Source organism: Pelmatolapia mariae, linkage group LG16_19, assembly GCF_036321145.2.
Source record: "Pelmatolapia mariae isolate MD_Pm_ZW linkage group LG16_19, Pm_UMD_F_2, whole genome shotgun sequence".
NCBI lineage: Eukaryota > Metazoa > Chordata > Actinopteri > Cichliformes > Cichlidae > Pelmatolapia > Pelmatolapia mariae.
In genome coordinates, this window is record NC_086241.1 from 42,554,938 (window position 1) to 42,569,425 (window position 14,488).

The window sequence follows — 14,488 nt, forward strand, 5'->3', positions numbered from 1 at the left end:
TTCCGCGTAAGAGGTGCCTGGAAGCTAAAGGCTCTGCCTCCCATTCTACTTTTAAATATGCTGGGACCCACAAATAAGTCTGCACTCTGACAGCGAAGTGCTCTGACAACACAAAACAGTATTATAAGGTCATTAGGAAAAGATGGAGCCTGATTATTCAAGACATTGCAGTCTAGTAATCTAGCCAACTACTGAACTTAAATCCAATTGTCACTCAGTTTTTGGTCTCTACCCACTGGAGTGGAAAATATCTTGCTATTTAGCTGGTGGTACAGGGACTTTGTATCCAAGCAAGTAAACTGATATTTGATATTCCTGAAAGTAACAGTTTGTGACTTTGTCATCATTAGTAAGTACAACGCAATGTAGACATGGGGTTTTGAACCTATATATACCGAAGAGTTACACCAACCTTACAGGTCAGTGTGTGCACGGTCAAATTAGACTTCAGATGTTATCCTTGCACAGCAAATTACTAATTACAAATCATTAGCCAATAACTATACTTTGGGTAATGCTCCTTTCTTACTCTTAGAATCGCCAGAATTTACAAAATTGACTTTATGGTCTGTTCAATATTATGCAAAACAAGCAACTGAGTCCATAAACTAATGTGCTACTCTATGTGCCTAACTTTAAACCTTATCCAACTGTGAAGGGGTTTGTTATAAAAAGCAAACAAACAAAAAAAGTAAAAAAACACAAAATAAAATCATCACCATAAGTTTGTTATGAAGGCAAATACTATCCATAGATACGAGATCTGGTGTTTTATAGGCTGTAAATATGCTTTTTAATACTGTAAATGTTGGGGTTTTAACTTGGGAGCCTAAATGACCCAACTGCACTTCCTGTGTGGTTGTTACTGTGAATGACACAGACAATAATTCCATATTATGTTGCAATGGATTCCACTTTCCAAGATTTGAATTCTTGGGTGTTGCACAGTTTCTGCTAGCAGAATTTAAGTTTCATTATACAAAAATAATAAGCTTCAGGCTACCTTCTTAAGTTTTTTAATTTTTTTTTTTTTTTTTTTTTTACTGTGAATAACAGAAATATGCCCAGAAATCTGTATGATAGCAAGAAAACGAAGGCATGAACTGATATCAAATGTATTTAGAAATCAGCTGTTTGTTCTTTTTGCAAGCACTGAATACCTACTCATAGAAACCAAACTACAATAACAGTATTGGAAATAAGGAAGCTGTAGTGGTCAAAATGAAGCAGCCACCTGGGCCTGGTAAAGATGAATGAGTTAGGCCAACAGATGAGAGCAGAGACATTTCGGCTTGGACACTATGGTCCAGCCTCTGTCCATCTGTTCACACCATCCTCTTTGTCTCTCCCTCCATCTTTGAATCACTCACTTGCTGATCACCCACTAATGAAGGAGAGAGGGAGAGAGAGGGAGTGCTGGAGGCTCGCCCGAGGCTGCAGGAGAGCGACCAATAGATTAAAGGAGTTCTATTCCCTTTTAAAGTCTCTCCACCTCACTTTTTCCCCCTTCTTTTCCTCTGGCGTGCTTGCTTTCTTTATCTCTTTCACTAAGTGTCACACTTTTGACTTTTGCCATTGTTCTTCTGTTTATCTCTCACTGTTTGTTTCCCTTCTCTACGCCTCTGGTCTTTCATTTTTTTTCCTTTTTTAGTGTGTTTTAGTGTTTTTTTGCTTGTCTTTCCCCTATCTTTTCTTCATTTTGAATCTGTTGGATTTCCCATGTAGTTTCATCTACCTTTCAGATTACCTTTACCTCATTTACCCTGTGCCACATTTACCTGTAATTTATGACAGTGAAATTGCTTCATGGAAATAGCCTTTCAGTGTGTCAAAAATTTGAAGGATGGAGGTCTGCAGGAAAAGACAGTTTGTGAGTGAGTGTCTGTATTTATACCGCCATGTTTCCATGGCTCTAGCCCTCTGTTGCCCTCTTCTGGTCAGCTCTGGTATAGTTTAAAAACCTTCCATTCAAGTTCTTTAACCACATCAAGCTTTTTTTTAAAGCCTTACATGCATGAGAGCCTTACAATCCTCCTTCTGAGTTAACTTCAATAATATCTTCCTCCAAACTATCAGCATGACTATTAGATCCCATTCATTCAAGACTGCTCAAGAAAGTCCTGCCATAAATTCATGCTTCAATCTTACATATGATCAATCTGTCTCTATTAATGGGCTACGTACCACAGGCCTCTAAGACAGCATTAATTACAGCATTACTTAAAAAGCCATCACTTGACCCAGCCACGTGTCTTAGCTAATTATAGGCCAATCTCCAACCTTCCTTTTATCTCAAAAATCCTTGAAAGAGTAAATGTAAAACAGCTAACAGATCATCTGCAGAGGAATGGCTTATATGAAGAGTTTCAGTCAGGTTTCAGAGCCCATCACAGCACAGAAACAGCTTTAGTGAAGGTTAAAAATGATACTTTTATGGCCTCTGACAGTGGACTCATCTCTGTGTTCACCTCAATGCAGCGTTCGATACTGTTGACCATAATATTCTATTACAGTGATTAGAGCATGTTGTAGTTTATAAAGGTAGTGGTTTGTAGTTGTTGAAATCATATCTATATAACAGACTAATTATTGAGTTCTACAGGATCCTGTACTAGGACCACATCTGTTTACATTATTTATGCTTCCCTTAGGCAGCATCATTTATTCTCATTGCTATGCAGATGATACCCAGCTCTAACTGTCAATGAAGTCAGATGACACACATCATTTAGTTTGCTCAGAGGGGGTCGTTTGATTGTTCAGGATTTCTCTCTATTATTTTAGGGTCTTACACTTAATAGAGACATGAGGAGTCCTTCCCAAAGGACTGGTGTATTATCCAGGGTCCTGGTTCATCATATTTTGTTTATTTCAGAACAAATCATTGCAGCAAAAGCCAGAAGCTGCTAGTGCTGCAATGATAGCTCTCAGGATGATAGCTCTCTCTTCAGCAGCATATGACTCCAATCTTGGTTTTGCATTTACTTGAGAATTCTGATTTTACTGCATGTCCTGAACTGTTTACTCTAATATTAAATGTACATATAGACTTCATAGACTGATGTAGGACAGTAAGCAATACGACATTTTTTTGACACTGTATTCTGTTTCTCAGTGGAAAAATGACAAGTTGAGAGTGATGGATCTGACCCACTAATGCCATAACATGGCACTAATTGAGGCCCCAGAAGTAAGATAGGACTGATTTATCCTGTTAGGTCTGGGGGAAGCCTAACTAAGAGGGGGTCTAATTTAGGCTGATTGTACATAAAAGATTTAAAGAAGCTCAACCTTGAACAGAAACCTTGAACAATGCTGCAATAAGCGCCTTGAGGCGACTGTTGTTGTGATTTGGCGCTATATAAATAAAATTGAATTGAATTGAATTGCGATACCTAAAATAAGTTCACCAGTACCAGTCACAGATGGCACTTTATTGCTCAATGACTAGTTTCATACTTAAATACATTTACTAAGAAGTACTCTTATGTTGCCATTGCTGGATCTGAGGACTTCTTTCACCACTTTCGTATTTCATTGATTTCAGATACTTTAGTTAGAACACGTGGCAAAATTGATGGAAAAAAGTTGAAGTGAATATGCAGATTTATCTACTCAAAACAAGAACTTCAAGTTAAAGGAAAGTCACAGAAAAGTCGCCAAATGACGCTCCTGTAACTTTGTCCGGTGTTTTCTACAGTTTATGTGTGTATGCCCTTTTTCCTCGCTTGTCCCTAAAGACTCAGTTTTTGTGTGTTTTACTAATATTACATGTGTGGATAGATTCACAGGTGTGTGTGTGTGGGGGGGGGGGGGGGGGGTGGGTGTTGGTGTGTGTGTGTGTGTGCATTTTGTATGCAACAGATAAAAAAAAATGCCTTTCAGTGTGTGTGGATTCATTAAAGGCAGTGTTGGTCTAGAGAGACCAGCTCTACTAAAACGCCTGCAGGCTTAAATCCGCCGAGCTTTCTCTTCTGTGCTAGTCTCTCACTCTCTCTCATTCTTTTATTTTCCTCTGCGTTTGCATGTCTCTCGATCATCTGTTTCACTCCCAAACATCCTGGCTGTCTTTCACTATTGTATCGCCTTCTCCTTTGCTAATTCTAAATGTCTTTTTCCAACTTCATATATGTCCAAACCTCCTTTTGTCTGAAAATATGAAATTCTTTTTTCTTCCTGATTGTTTCCCTAGAAAAGCCAGCTTCCCCCATGTCTTGCTTCAACTCTGACAATCAGAATCTCTCTTTGTGTCTTTTTCTACATTGTCTGGGATTTTTCTTTTTGTTTGCTTCTATTGTTAAAAAAACAACTAATGCATTTAGTCTCTATTCTCTTTATGTCTCTCCCTCTCTTTTAAGTTGGGAGGTTCAGACCTCCAAAAAATTTGCAACTAACCTGAAAATGGTTAAACAAAGTAACCAAATATTTTTTTACTACTGTATTTTATACATTAGCAGTTCTCTGCTATTTTACGAGTCTGCATCTTCCAAGTAATTTCTCATTTGTAGTACTGATGTTAGTAACTTTGTCAACATTGGGATGCCTGAACATATGAAAATGTTTACATGGTTGTAGGCAAGTAACTTGTACACCAGTTAAATACTGTCGGTGTTTTCTACATTGAAAATGACATAGTTCTTACTGGGAAAAGTTATTCAAACTTTATTACCACACATTTGACAATGTCTTGCTTACTGTCTGCGGTCCATAGAATATTGTTAGACCGTATTGTTAGACGAATAATGGCAAAGAAAATATGATAAATGAAAGTAGCACTAAATCTTTCCTGGTACAAAATGTTTAGATTCCACATGTGTAACAAACTCTTTTGCTGTCCACTGCCCTCAGTCTAAAATGTGCCAATGATGATTAATGACTAGTTTGTCATGATGAATCCTTGAAATATTAAATCCCAGAATTTTCTGTCTTAGATGTAACATCGTCAACCTATATATCCTTATCTATGTAACAGCACTGACCCAACAAATACAGTTTTGGCAGGCTGTGACACATCACCAAAATCTATCAATCAAAGCTAAATGGTCAAAGGTCAGTGCAAGGTCAAGACAAGCTCTTGGAGAGAGTGGGGAGGAAAAACTCCTCTTTAACAGGAAGAAACCTCCAGCAGAACCAGGCTCAGGGAGCCATCAGCCATGACCGGTTGAAGAGGGTGAAGAGATTAATTCCCATAAACTTGATTAAAACATGATATTAAGAAAAGACCTAGAAATCTTTTTTGTCTCTAATTTTCTTTTAAATTCAATTATTAATCCAAATCTTTCAATTTGGATTACTGTCCAAAAAAAACAGAAATTCATACAAAATAAGTCATTAAAATTTCTGTCTTCTAGGCCAACTGTCTCAGATCAAATTCACAGCCACTGTGACATATGTTCTGATGTTAGTTTTTAATCTTTCAGAACCTTTTCTGCTTTTGTTTTCAAAACTCTTTCAAACTTTTATGTGGACTGCCTTGAGCAGTACCGCTGGGTAGCTGTGCTGTCTGAACCACTGCCATCCTAACAAGCTGTATTGTGATTTACTGTCTATTACCTGGAGCACACACATCATGTCACCTAGTCACTCATGAGAGAGGTCAGGCACAGGCAAGAATGAGTGACACTAGTGTTGTGTTCATCAGTCATTATGAAAACATGAACTTTTCAAAAGCACTTCTTTGTTTAAGCAACTTGATGCCTAACACAGATCACAATAGATTCTAACACATCTTCACCTTCATGTAATGGATGTGTTGGTCTTCTATAAAACCAACTGAACATTTTTCCCCATCACTCAGTTAAACTACAACACCATCTTCTAATTTCTCCTTTCTTTGCAAAGTTCTTCTCGCTTTCTTCCATTTCCTTAATTCTCTTTTGCTACTTATAATGCATTTTGTGATCCTTCTCACTATGTGAAAACATGGGAATTATCCCATCTTCATCCTTCCTCTTTTCTCATTCTTCCTGCCCCTTTTGAAAAAGACATGAAACGGCTCGTCAGCCTGTCTCTCCGTGTGAAAATTAGCATTTTGTCCTGCCTTTTTTTCTGTCTGTAAATCACTAGTTCCCATCTCTATCCTTTTCTTTGAGAAAAGATGAATTTCTCTCCCAGCCCTTGTGCTGAGTATTTCTTTCCTTTTCGTGCCGACAAATCACTCTTTTCCGTTCCCCCCCTTTCTTTGTGAAAAGGAAAGTTCACCCTTTATCTCTTCCTTCTCTTTCTCTCTGTTCTCTGAGTGGAAACGAGGACAGATTGACTTTGAGATCTGACCTGAGCTTAGACCAGCTGTCAGCAGGTAATGATAGAGACTTAGAGAGAGACGCCTCTTCACAGAGAGGGATCATGCTTCGTCCTCCACTTAAAAAGAAGCCTTTTAAAATTTAGATCCCTGTTGAGAGAATAGGCTATCCTTCTAAAATATACCTTGATCGATTCCCTAACTATCTGACTCATGTTGCAATGGGGTAACCAGAAGCAGATGTGGAAAACCCACCCAAAAAAAAATCGGAGAGTGTGAGCTGCTGCTGTTCCGCAAAAACAGGAAAATTGAAGTGCAGAAAGTCTGTTTCTCAACTGAAAATGATGAATGATTCAACGATCGGTTACGATTTAACTGAGAAGATTCTGAATTGGGGATGTAGTTTGACTACAGGCACATAATGGTGGAGGCCTGGTCTGTCTAGTATTTAGTCTGGCTCTTCTTTCACACAAACATCTAGTGCAAAGTGCTCATTTTGATTGGCCAGAACACAAAGAACACAAAAAATAAAAGAACATGCCACTAAATCACTGTATTAAATGATTATCTGACATTTAAAGGTATCAAGATGAAAAACCAAGCCAATATAAATAAAACTGGATGTTACTCTTTATTTTTGTGTATGCATTTGATGTCCACACAAACGATTTCTGTCGCCATCCAATTAGCCAGAAAGTTCCCCCATGTCTGCAGAAAAAAAAGTTAGGAATCATTAGCCTGCCTGTCTGAAATCAGCTTCCACACAATCAGCAGCGAGTTCATAAAGCCACCGAATTAAACCGCCCCAAAGAAAAGCTGATTTTAGAACAATCTGACCGCGCTCCATTTGACGGTGAGGATGGAAAGAAAAAAAGATGGGGAAAAAAAGAGAAAAGACATGGAGAACCTCAGTGCCCTGTAGCCATCTATTTCTGAAAGCCCCCCTTTCACAGAGGAAATTAATTTTGAAAGAGGAAGAATAAAATGAACAGCAGAGGTGACTGGAGGTGCTGTATTAGACTACGCTCAACTAAAACCAAGTCATTTAAACCGTTGGCTGCCAGATCGCCTCCCTGACCTCCCATCCTCACTGCAGACAGAGAGGAATAATCTCCCTCAATACTTCCCCCTTTTTTTTGTTTTACACATCCTAACCTGCCCCCCTCCCCTTATTCTGCCTGACCCCGCCAGGCCGCCATAGAGCCACTTCCTGATTGCCACTCTGGATGTTCAGAGCTCAGGAACTTTTGGAGAAGGTAATTGAAAAAGTTTCAGGGAGCTCCATGCTGGTATATTTTCTTGTCTTTTTTTTTTTTTTTGATGAGCTATGTGACATGTTTCATTTGTGTCACAACAGCAGTAAGGGCCGGTGTCGGGAGTCAGAGCTTAAAGAGACCGGCAAAAATCTCTATTTGCAGAGAAATGATGAGGTAAGTACAGTTAGGGTCATGTGAAAGTTAGCAGACCTTTAAGACTAATAGAATAATTTGCAACACAGTATCAAATAATTTCTTTTAACATAACACTGACAGCAAAGGCTTAAAGTCAACATCATGGTTCCCTCTGTTTTCAGAGTGCATGTAAAAAAATCAAACCAGCAGGAGACCACTAGCTACACTAAAATCAAACACTGCCATTTGTGTGTGTGTGATTTATTTTCTTTCACTGTTCAGCAACAAGGAGACCCCTTCTTAATACCACTAAATGCACTATGATTGGTCTGTTGTTTCTACAACCAATAGAAATGGGCTTCAAAAAAAAAAAAAAAAAATCAAAGGCCCTCCCTATTTAAAATAAATTACAGTATCTTTATTTTTACACAGGCCTTCGTCCAGGAATAAAAACACTGAACCCTTTCTAGTGGTATGCCGTCAACAGGGGCCTTCCACACATTTCCACCAGTGTAATATTCCAATTTTCAAAACCTTCACAGGTGAAAGAGCCTAAACAAACGTTAACACCAAGCTCAAACATAAACCCAAATTTAATTCAAATCAAATGGAGTGCTTCTTATATAGTACCATTTACTCTAGTATGTCTCATTCACCCAAGTACTTTGTTCTACATCTACAAGTGTTTTCCATCTAATATTCACACTCTGATGAACACATCACAAGCAACATGGGGTTCAATATCTTGCCCAGTGATACTTTGGAACTCAGACTGGAGCAGTCAGGGATCAAACTACCAACCTTGCGGTTAGTAGATGACCTGTTCTGCTTTCTGAGCCACAGCCAGGCTAAAAGAAGGAGAACAAACTGCAGCCTCAAACAGAGATGAACTAAATGCATCTTCAGACACATAAAGATTATAGGAAATAATTAAAGTCATCATAGTGCCAATTTATAGATTAAGTTAAAGTCAATGCAATTTTATTCATATAGCACCAAATCCCAACAACAGATGCCTCAAGGCACTTGGAGAAAACCCCAAGCAAAAGCGAGAAGGAAAAATGCCCTTTGAACAGGAAGAAACTAGGCTCATCTGCCGCCACCAATTGGGGGTGAGGGGAGGAAGAGAGAATAAAAAGCTTCCTTTGGTTAAGGTGTAGATGTAGTGGGACAAAAAGGCCAGTGAGCCAACCAACTTCATGCCCTAGACCTATATTCTTAATAAGATGTAAATTGTAATACACTGAGTAAAATGATACTGGCAAACAAACCGGTCTGGGGTTTTTGTTTTTTTTTTGTCTTGATGCATACTGAATTATCCAGGTAAGGAAATCCCAGAAAGTTGATTCTGTTCATCTGGATGTAGAGTTTTCAGTGGAAGAAACATTTCGTTCTTTCAGAGTATTAATGTAAACCAGCTTCTGCCAGCAGTTTTCATCGTATTCAATAGTCATTCCACATCTCTGAGAATGTTGGTTCTATGACTTTTCTGAGCAGTTTGAGTAATTTAAACCAAATCTCAGAAAAGTTAGCATTTCAGTGCCATTTAAGCTTTTATTGATACAGTTCGTAAATCACTGCTTTAAGCCTTCAAACCACGTTAATAGAAAAGGGTCTTCAGAGAAATATCTGTGCCTTATATCTGAATGCAATCAGCCGCAGTGGACAATATTTGACAGAATCTGACTGTAGCTGCCTGTGTTCGACTCCCATCAGGCCAGCCGTCCTTGCTGTGCTGCTTGTTATTATTTGGCGTTCTGCCTAAATGCCTTCACTACCTCAGACAAACCGTGAAACGCTGTGCTGCTCTGAACGCCTCCTCAGTTTTTACCGCCACTGTAAAGATGTGACTGCAGCAACAAACAGCACGCCGCAAATCATCCAGACAGCCACTAAACATGGATACCAAGCCTCTGCCTCTGCTTGGGTGTGTGTCAGAGGGTGCATTATGCCTCCTGACAAGGGTAATAAGATTGCAGAGTTGCTGCTGTGCGAAAACTTTTCAAAGATACAGGAGAGCATGGATTCTCTATAAGTGGTTTTAAACTTTGAAGAGGGAAATCTAGCAGTATGACTGCTATGAAACAAATGTACAGATTCACTGGATTAGAGGTAAAGTACATTAAACTAGTGTTTAACCTGTAGGCAAAAATTACTGAAAAGCTGGCTTATAAACTGCTAGTTCCAAAGTTACTAAGGAAAAAATTCTTTTGCCCAATCAGAGAACAGCACTCAGTCAGGTGGTTCCAATACTCACAGTCAAGGTGACTCTGTCTGATCCCCTCCACATCTTCAGCATGAATAAACTGGTAGCACCTCTTCCCCACAATATCCACTGGAGTCAGGTCCATGTAGTCACTGATTCTGAAACAAAGAGTACATGTTCCGAAGTGGTAAATGGTAAATGGACTGGCTCTTCTTTAGCACTTTTCCAGTCTACTTGAGCACTCGAGCATTCACATTCAGAGAGCAACTTAAGGTTCAGGATACTTTGGCCTTGCAGACTGGAGCAGCCAGGAATCGGACCAATAACCTTCCAGTTAGTAGATCATCTGCTATACCTCCTGATCTACAGCCACCCCTAGTGGAAGCTCAACTGTATGTGTAATACACAAATACATGTCTAAAAGGCCCCATGATTTTGAATTTTTTTTAATTTCACTTAAATGAAGCTTCACAGGTTTCACTTCTTTGAAAGTTATAAACTTTTTGGTCATCATTTGTTTTTTACACCACTTTCAAGAAAACACCACAACCACACGCTGGTTATGTTATTCAGTTGCATTCGTTTAGCTTTTTCTGTTTAACATTTTCCAAAATGTTGTGTTTTCTGACATCTCACTTTGGTTTCTGAACTGTTGTTAAGATTTCTGAAGTGCTGCTGAGTTTTCGAGATTTCTTCATGCTTTACAGAATGTTGTTGTCTTTTCAATTTTGTTGATATGTTTCTGAAATGTTCTAAAATGGCACCTCGGGGCCACCGTATCTATTTGCCAGCAGTCAGCAAAAATTGAAGAAAGAATCTAATTCTGATAATCAATAACAAAGATTATATTTGCTCATTTATAAGTGGAATTGCTGATGAAAAAATATCCACTTCCCCATGTTCTGTTCTGTTGCTTTGCTTTGGATGATAATCTTGCATCCATATCCCACCACAATAAGCTGCATGGAAGTGGAAATGTTGTGAAACTTTGAAATACATAGCTTGTCACACTGAGACAATTTTCTTTCTGCAGTTCTGGTATTCGATGATTATAAAGTCTGATTCAGGGGAGGCAAAAAAAGCTAATAAACCCAACAACAGAGACTGAAGCTGTCTGTCTATTGTACAGGTAACACATGTGAGCTTTAAAAAGCTTTAATTTGAACAAATTTGCCACAGGATAGACAGAACAATTTCCCCAGTTTCATTGTGACAGCGAGTGGGCGGTGGGAGGACTAATGTCTGGCAGGCAGATAACAGCACACTCTGTTCTTTAGAAAAACCCATCCTCCCATTTTCTCATTCTCTTAGAAACTCAGCCTCAAAATGGGGCTGTAATGGGAGCGACACTTGCCTGTTCACCACAGAGACGCTTTCTGTCGCTGCGCACTGAATATCATCATCTGCCTCGCATTGTGTCCCTTTTTCCACCCACCAATAAAGCAATCTGCCTACTATCATTTTCCCCTCCTCTCTTTCTATAATAAAACATGAAGGTTTTTTTTTTTTTGCCTGATATGAATCTCCTTGGTTGGCCGGTTAACTCCTGCATGAGATCCTGATACCTATCTGCTTTATCTGGACAGAGCAAAGGAGATAGATCCATCAGAGACATATTTCACTGTTAAACCGGGGAGGATTGGGTCAGGTTTCTCATGAATAAGATGCTCTGACAGGGAAGGCAACTTTTCTTCTTGAACAGCAGGTGTGAAAGATGAATGCAGAAGTAGTCGGTAGTCAGTTTTTTTTGGTATAATTTCTTGTGATATTTAGTCACAATATAAGTGGAGCACTCTAAAATGTCCAATCAAAATAAACTAAGATGAACAGATAATTTTGTAGATAAAAAACTCTTTTAAAAATGTCCTTAAACATATCATTTACTCAGCAATACTAACATTTGTTCATATGTATCAGCCTAAATATTATGTACACAATGTGTGTGTAATATAAGGTGATATAAGTCAGTACATCATTAACTGATCATCAGCCTCTGTGACTGCCTCTATAAAAGCAGACATTTTGGTAGTTTGCTCATCAGGAGCATTCAGGTATGTGTTAACACAATGTCAAGGAGGAAAGACATCTATAATTATCTTAAAGAAACAATTGCTGCCTATCAATCTGGGAAATTTTAGGGCCATTCCAAGCAATTTGAAGTTGTATTAAAAGAAAGATAATCGACAAGTGAAAAACATTTAAGACAGGTGCCGATCTTCTCAGGAGTGGACGTCTCACCAAATTCACCCCAAGGTCAGACTGTGTAAAATACCTAAGAGCAAAGTTGAGCGGAAATTGGAATAAGAAATTTGTGTCATATTGACAGAGAATGTTTTTAGTGTCATTCACTTACACTCAAGTTTAAACACTGGCAACTTTCAGTGCTACCCCTCAACCTTCTTATCGGAATCACAAGATTTTCAGAAAACTTGCCCAAAACAGTAAGCAAGTTCTAAACTTTGACTTGAAACAAATGAAACTGTTTCCAGTCACTCAGTAGACAGTGTTAAAGACAGCTAGTGTTTACTTCTGCAGCACATTCAGCAATAAATACAGCTGAGATTTAAACTGGGTTATTGGGCATGTTATTAATTAATTTATTAATTTTTTAGTAATTTCTTTTTGTCCAATAAATCATGATAGTGTAATATGTCATTTGCTGTTCATGTCACATTTCTTGAAGTGTTACTAAGACATGGTAGGGACTAGATATTATTATAAAAACATGTCTTCTCAAAAGGTTTTCATTCATTTGTGTGATCTATAAACTATATGTAACCCATAATAAGTTAATCAATGTATTAAATATAAACTAAAAAGCATTTTATACAATAAGACTAACAAAATTAAGAACGAAAATTATAGCTAAAGACCTATATGTTGTTTTTTTGTTGCGTTTTTTTCATAAAAACCATTGTGCAATCTTTTTCAACAGATGACAAAAACAAAACAAAAAAACTCTGTTTTTCTGCTCTACCTGTTCTCACAGTAGACAATCTTTAGGTCCATGTTGACTCGGGTCACGAACATTTGGCAGTCGATGCGAACCTCGTTGATTGTTGGCGGCGGGAGAGCGTGAGCCACCGCCACCATCCCCATGATCTGATTGGGCACTGAGCGGCTGTGCGTCAGAGCCATCCTGATCCGCAGGCGCCCTGTGACGTGGATCACCTGAAGGGGAAAAAACAAGTAAAGGAAAGTCAGAGAACTTTTTCATATGAAAACAAGCATTCACCTACATTTCTTTCTTTTTATTGAGAATCAGGATGTATGATAATGCAACTTTTGGCCTCGAAGAAGCTAAAGAAAGACATCAGCTCAGACTTTGTATAGATGATAACTATGAAGCACTAATAACCTGTATGCTGGTCAGCTCAAACCTGATGTCCAATTTAGAGGTGGACAAAAATTATACCAGTGTCATTATGTGTATGTAAGTGCAAATGTCTGTACTAATATATGAATATGTTTATCTGCTTGTCTGGAACAGGTTTCACTTATAAATGAGACACCGAGTCTCAATGGGACTACCTATATAAATAAAGGCTAAATAAAATTTAAAAATTACATATGTGAATATCTGTTTTGTATCGTAGTCTCTACTAAAATACAAATGTGCTCTATTCTCATTGGGTGGCTGTAGCTCAGGAGGTAAAGCACTTCCTCTACAAAGTGGAAGGCCGGCTCTTCAATCACCTACTCCTCTTGTCTGCGTGTCGAAGCATCCTTTAGCAAGATACTGAACTCCGAGTTCCCCTCAAGCTATCTATTGGAGTGTGTGAAGTTAAAATGTGCTTGTTTAAATGTGTGTAAATGGATAAGAAAGTGCTTTGAGTGCTCAAATAGACTAGAAAAGTACTATATAAGTACCAGTCTGTTTAGGTCTCCCAATTATTATGCTAGTAAACTTTATGTAAATCTTTATGAGGATACTAGCACTTCTTACTTATCTTCATCTGTCATCAAAAATAAATGCCCAAATGCCCAACATCCAAACTTACCAAAAACTCTCAAACAAGGTTGAGCTATCAAAGAACCATTTCCATGTGTGTCCTCCAAAGTAAGGACCACATAAAATATGTGTCCTGTGGTTATGTGTCCCAGCTCATAAACAAAAACACAAACTGATCCACACAAAAACTTGTTGTTTCACACAAAAGCTGAAAAAGCAAAGTAAACATACTTCCTGTGCTATATTTTTGATAATGTTAGTGTTTGAATTGAGTCTCTATTCCATTCATGGTTCAGACAATGTATTAATGAAATCTGTAAGTTCTTTTAGTGATTTTGTTTTGTCTTTGACAGCTTTTCCTCTGTCTTTCCTCTGCTTTCTGCCATCATTCCTGAGGAGAATTGAATGTATTAGTCAGGGATAAACCACGAGTGACCCCACATACACACACATTCACGCACAAACAAGGCAGCCCAAAGAATCCCCTTTAATCCGGCTTCTCGATCTGTGAATAGTGAGACGGTCGCAGAGCTTAGAGTCCTGATGTTACACCTATACATGCATATTTTCTTTATGCAGAAAAATCACAAACCTAAGCATGGGAACAAGATCAAACCAAGGTTACTGTAACTGCAAAAGCGGAAGAAAAACAGACAAGTCCTTCACTGTAATAGACAGCCAAAGTTCTAATGTCACTT

General features: G+C 38.4%; 1 protein-coding gene across 2 annotated transcripts in view; it reads right to left on the reverse strand.

Moving 5' to 3' along the window:
* LOC134645907 (neuronal PAS domain-containing protein 3) overlaps nucleotides 1–14,488 on the reverse strand; it is a 367,866-nt gene that overhangs the window by 14,539 nt on the left and 338,839 nt on the right. For both annotated transcript variants that reach the window (XM_063499536.1, XM_063499537.1), the window contains exons 8-9: nucleotides 12,816–13,009; nucleotides 9,890–9,996 (exon numbers count right to left, since the gene is read on the reverse strand). In XM_063499536.1, coding sequence (XP_063355606.1) covers nucleotides 9,890–9,996; nucleotides 12,816–13,009 — 301 coding nt within the window. The remainder of the gene's footprint in view (nucleotides 1–9,889; nucleotides 9,997–12,815; nucleotides 13,010–14,488) is intronic.